The 6225-nt window shown below is 42.6% G+C and overlaps 1 protein-coding gene across 2 annotated transcripts in view; it reads right to left on the bottom strand.

The window, feature by feature from the left end:
- nfxl1 (nuclear transcription factor, X-box binding-like 1) overlaps positions 1-4531 on the bottom strand; it is a 19819-nt gene extending 15288 nt beyond the window's left edge. The window contains exons 1-7 of one of the 2 annotated variants that reach the window (XM_073474832.1): positions 4495-4531; positions 2819-3018; positions 2545-2736; positions 1544-1653; positions 1158-1288; positions 759-803; positions 1-30 (exon numbers count right to left, since the gene is read on the bottom strand). The exon at positions 1-30 is cut by the window's left edge and continues 104 nt beyond it. In XM_073474832.1, coding sequence (XP_073330933.1) covers positions 1-30; positions 759-803; positions 1158-1288; positions 1544-1653; positions 2545-2736; positions 2819-2999 — 689 coding nt within the window. In that variant the 5' untranslated portion in view covers positions 3000-3018; positions 4495-4531. The other variant, XM_073474833.1, reaches the window with a different exon arrangement.
- Positions 4532-6225: the final 1694 nt, after the last annotated feature.

Below are 6225 nucleotides of genomic sequence, written 5' to 3'. Positions count from 1 at the left end.
TCCTGCATCTTCCCACAGTAGCACATGTACCTGAACACAACAGTCTCTATTAAAAGACTTTTATTTTGAAGGAAACAAGCTGGCTGAGGTGTGACATCACAGTCCTGTGGAGCCCCCTGCTGGTCAGCAGCAGCTTCACACCAACACAGGTCAAAGGTCACAGTGTTGTGTTACTGATCTTCTCTTCTCCCACAGCTGAGGTAATGTACATTTACTCAAGTACTGTACTTAAACCTAACTCTGGTAACTCGTACTTTACTTGAGTATTTCCACTTTCATGTATTTGTATAGTTTACTTGTACTGGTTCTTTTGACACTAAAGTACATTTAATATCAGATACTTTAAGACTTTTACTCGAGTACTCTTCCTATGTGAGACCTTCACTTTTACCAAAGTAATATTTGAACATCATATCTTTACTTTTACTCAGTGTGACTGTTTGATGTTCACCTGGACGACGCAGCAGTGGAAAAGGTCTGCAGATTTAATTTGTTGTTTGTCTGTTTGTTTGTTTGTTTGTTTGTTTGTAGTGATGTACTGCACCATGTTGTGTGTTCACTGTTGGTCTCTATATGTTACAGAGGAACATATCGAACCTGTGGATGAAGCTGTATTCTTGTCAGGTGTTAACAGTGGACTCTGTGGTTCTGTTCGTGGTCGTGGTGTGTGAACGCAGCCTGTTCAGGTTCTGTAACTGTTAAAATAACTGATTTCAAACACTCAGAGGTCCATAAAGTGTGACGGTGCTGACAGGTACCTGTTGGGCGTGGCACTGGGTGGATACTCTGCTCGACACTTTGGACTGTGGAGAGAGACCAGACACAGATTAGACACGATGATGTAGAACTGATGGATGTGTTGTCTTATAGGTGAACTGTCGGGTCAGAGCTCAGGGAGAAACCCTGACATCAACAACTTAAACACTGATATCGTGTGAATAATCCAGAGAAGATGTTCTGACGTGTGCATCTTTACATGACTGATTGAATATTGAGATTTCTCAGCTGATCAGCCCTCTACAGTTTTGGGGGAAGGCAACCAGAGACAGACTATCTGCACCTCATATATTAAACCTGCCTTTATTCATCAACACAGACAACAAGTAAAGTAAAACACTGGTAAGAAGCCTGACACCCCCCCCCCCCCTTCTCCTCACCAGGGCCAGGGGTGCTGCTTCTGACCGAAGTCTTCATCGGTGACGGACGAGACGAGGAAGGCCGAGTCTTTGGCCCATTTCTGAATACAGGGCAGGTGGAAGAGAGAGAAACAGCTGGAGCAGCTCCACACCTGGACAGACAGAGAGGGGCGGGGTTAATGTACCATTAAACTACATGAGTCATCTGAAGGCGCCGTCTTGGGCTTTGGACTGTACAGGTGGATAAAAATGATGAGATTTTACTCATTTCTGTACTTTTACAGACCGAACGCCTTCTACAATAATAAAAATATAATCTGCAGATTAATCAATCAATTGAAATAATATTGAATCGCAGCCTGAAACACAATATCCACATGACAAGAGATTATTAAAAGAAGACTCACCGCCTGCGTCCTCTTGACGGAGGCGATGCAGATGAGACAGGTGAGAGCTCCAGACTGAAACAGGTCGCTGACGTACTGACCCGTTCTGACCAGACCTGTGACATCACCACCTGGACACACACACACAGACACACACACAGACAGACATCAGTCAGCTGTGGACACTTTCCATAATATCTCAGTGTACGGACTGTAAAGCCCAATGAGGGAATGTGACTGAGATTCTGGGCTGTATGAATGAAACCGATTTGATCTGGTCATCACAGTTTGAGTTTAGCTTGTAGCTAATGATGGAGGATGTGTGTGAGCATGTGACTACACAAACATATTACAGGACGGACTAAACTTACTTTGAATTACACTTCACTTAAGTTCTTTCATTCAAAACTCTGCAGACTTACAGAGTATTTTGTTGGGTAGACAGATTATCAGATTACTTTAATAATTGTCCATAAATTCAGTACTTGAGTAAATTGTAGTAAGTTACATTCCAGCTCTGCTTATTCTCGACTCAGAGATGAAGGTTTTATAGTAAATTTAATTGATTTGCTCTCCTGGATCACTAATAATCAATATATATCAGTCGACCACTCGTATTCTGCTTTAATTACCTTATTCTAAAAACTCTGTGGGATTCCTCCTCGTACCACCAGAGGGAGCTCACGCACCACAGGTTGACAGTAGTGGGATTGGTTGATTAATCAATTAGTGGATGGAAAGAAAATCAATTCACGGCTATTTACTGATAGTCGATTAATCGTCTGGTTCTTCTTCAGTGTGACGACAGTAAACTGAGTCTAGTAAATGACCCTTCATGCAGCTGTAGTTATCTGTGTACCTGTAGCATAAAGATTAAAGGAGCAGTTCAACATTCAGTCAAATCTCCTTCTGACTCCACTCTCACGTTAAATATGAAGCTACAGTCGGCAGCTCGTTAGCTTAGCTTAGCATAAAGACTGGGAACGGAGGGGACAGCTAGCCATGATGAACACCAGGCTCACCTGTCTGGCTGGTGTAGGTGGTGAAGGTGGACGCCAGGATCTTCCCTCTCTTTCCATCCCCGTGGTCGACAGCTCCATCATCGTTGTCTTCATCGTCAGAGGAGGAGGAGCTGATCTGGCTCTCCACCAATCGCTGAGCAGCAGCCTGGTTGGACTTCCTGATCTCCTCGAACTTGGACTGGACCGACGCACCTGTTGGTCACAGAAACAATCAGCCGTCAGCCGGTTTGATCACCTGACGCTCAGGAGCACGTCAGCACGAGTCCGTCCTCACCGCGCTGAGGTTCAGGCGCCGCGGCGGTCTTTGTCCTTCCTCCTCGTCCGGCCCCCCACGGTCCAGCACCGGCTCCGCCCGGCCTCTCCCGCTCCTTCTGCTGCGGAGGTCGTGACCTTTCACCCTGAGCCTCCTGACTCCGGCCACGCCCCCTTCCCTGCTGTCGCCAGGCCGGCTCCATGGCAACTGCCTCTGAAACTCTACACATGAGGATTTAGACGACACGTTACTCCAGTTTTTATTACTTTCAGCATAAAAGCTCAACTTTTAAGATGTTTCCTTTAACTCTACAGAAACATTTCAGACGTCTCGGTCCCTCTAATGTTCCTACGACAGCTCGTACAATATTTTAGACGGACTGCAGCTCCAGACAACATGAGCGTGTCCTTCAGGTCACCACAGGACCTCCTGCAGCCGCCGAGGAGCTCACTTTCATTTGGTTTATATTTATTAATTAACTAGTTATTTACTGTGGCCCTGAGCATCAACACACAACGACATTAAACACAACAGATCAGAAACAACAAGTGTTTCCCACCTCTGCTGTGATCTGAAAGGTTGTGTTTTGATGCTATAAGCCACCGTAGTTATATATACAATAACAATATAATAAACTTTATTTGTACAGCACTTATACAAGCAAATGCAGGAAACTTAAGAAGACAATATGACAGAATAAACACAAAGAAGCCTCGTCTGAGGAGTTAAAACAGAAAACACAAGAGTCAATGTGATTAACTACAAATTAAAGGAATAAAAACCATAACACTGGTAAAATCAAAGAAAAAGAAAGAGAAAAATAGAAACAAGAGAATAAACAGAAGGAAGAAAACAAATAAAAGCAGTAAAGGACGTTCACAAACATCTCAAAGGAGGAATTAAAGACTGATAAACAGACTGAGCAGAAGAAGTAGTGATGTGATGACTTCACACAAAACAAAGTCAGGAAGTCTCTGTTACTTTAATATACAGTTTCCTCACTGTAGTTTTTGTTACCAAAACTAGAATTTAGGAAATTATCATCAGAAAATCATCGCAACACGTTTAATTAAAGCTCAGTTATGATCATATCAGAATCATCCTGTAGTCACTGGAGCACTGCAGCGCTAAATCAGGAGATTTTTGACTGGAGTCTGGTGCAGACAGGTCAGGACTGACAGGTCTGGAGGAGGAGGACTCAGCCTGCTGCTGTTCGTACACTGACTAACATATACATTATATATATATATTACATGTATATACACATACTACACACACATATATAAGATATATACATTAATGTGCTGAACATCAGACAGGTAGATGATCAACAGACCTGTGTGAGTCTGTCTGTCAGCTACAGGACCTGTCACAACACTGCAGTCACTCCTCGTGACACGAAGCCTCGTTAATTAACTAATAACACAACCGGAAGTGGTCGTTGCAGCCGCGTGCGGTCGCAGAAACCGTTGAACTGGAGCCGGTCGCCGTTAACTTCAGCTGCTAGCCGGCTAGCTGCGGCGAGCTAACCACCAGCTACTGCAGGCAGAAGCAGCAGAAAACAGGCGGGAACACACGTCACATCCGGTGAAGTGAAGTTGTTAAAAGACAAACATTAATCCGAGCAGCGGGAACTGAAGGTTTCATGGCGACAGACGGAGAGAAACGTGATTTAAGAAGCTTTCTGTGAAACACACCTCAGCAGTCTGCAGCACTGGAGGCAGGCGCCTGGTTGTCATGCGCAGTGCGAACGCCGGGACTTGTAGTTCTTTAAACAGAGGGGCCGGAGGGGTTCCTGTGTGGATAGAACTACATATCCCACAATGCACACAGACACGCAGGCAGTGCGACGTGTCAGTGACAGCAGCAGGACGTCTCATTCATAAACTGAAGACAACAAACACTCAGTTTATTATTAATGTAACTATTATTGAATATCTAACTGCAGTTCTGGAGGCAAAGATTTTACTCAAAAAAATAAAATAGAGTATTTGTACTTATTTTTACTTAAAAGTTCTAACTTGATTATTTAAAGATAAAGAAAAGATACTAAACATGATAAAGAGTAAGTAAGAGTCAACTGTGATGGAAGTACATTTACTCCAGTACTGTAACTTTACTGTAACTTTACTACTTTACTATACGCTGCAGATATTTTTACTCCACTACATTTATTATATTACTTTAGTTACTAGTTACTTCTCAGATTACATGCTGCCTCAGTATGGAGGACTGAAACTGTCAGTCACAAACAAATATGTTAAATTTTTATTAATCAGATAATTATTAGATAATTCAGATTATAGCTCATAGTAGACAGTACACACACGTCAATACATGTGTAAGTTACTTGTACTTTTACTTTTGATAATTAAGTGCATTTAATATAAGATACTTTTACTCGAGTACTCTTCATACGAGTGACCTTCACTTTTACCACAGTAATATTTTAACACCATCTCTTTACTTTTACTAGAGTTTGACTGCTGAGTACTTGTACCTCAGTGGTAGCCACACGGTGGTGTTAGCGGTGGTGATAACAGTACTAGTACCTGCACTGTGTACATGTACGCGGCTGTATGAGAGCTCAGCTGTGTGAAAGTTAAAGAGACAGTTGTGTGTTTTCTTACAAAATGTCTTTATTTCAGCGCAGAGCTTCAAGAATTCATTCAGGTCAGAATTTATTATTTTGTCAAGCAGTTTAACGACTATTTACAGAAAGCAGAGATGTGATTGGCTGCAGGAGCCCTGACAGAAACATACAGGAAAGGCAAAGATCTTCCTTACAGACAAACAAACTACAGACGTACACGCAGAGTTTCCTGCTGACCTTTGACCTCTACTGATCTACAGCAGCTGATCTGCAGCAGCTGATCTACAGCAGCTGATCTAAGGAGTGAAGCTGGTCCTAGTCGAGCTCAGCGAGTCTGTCTGATTGAAGTCAGTCTCAGATTTATATTCTTCAACTCACTCGGACACGTTTTCATGTCACGTGTTCTCGGTCTTCACCACTCAAACAAACATGCTGAACTGTGACGTGGAGGAACAGACATGATGCTTATTATTTAATATATTATACATTATAATTACAAAGTTTACACGTGAAATATTTACTAGAAACATAAAGAACATTTTCTCTCTCTTCTTCTGGATTGTCCTGAAGCTCCTCTCGTCTCCGCTGGTCCTTCGGTCGAGTCACTTCAGTTTCACTTCAGGTTGTAAGTTTGCAGTATTTTAATGACTTTGGAGGAAAAGTGAGTGCGACTGTAATAAATCATGAGAGAATGAAACGAGTTCTTTACATTCAGATTAACTCTCTACATCCAGCGACCGAAGAAACGTGATGGCTGACGTGGCTGAACTTAAAGGAACAGTAAATGCAGACATTATCTCCTCCCTCATGCTGATGATGACTGGATCTGAGTGAA

The sequence above is a fragment of the Pagrus major genome, chromosome 10, assembly GCF_040436345.1.
Source record: "Pagrus major chromosome 10, Pma_NU_1.0".
Classification (NCBI taxonomy): Eukaryota; Metazoa; Chordata; class Actinopteri; order Spariformes; family Sparidae; genus Pagrus; species Pagrus major.
The sequence above is the reverse complement of the archived record's forward strand: the minus strand, read 5'-3'. Positions and strand labels throughout refer to the sequence as shown.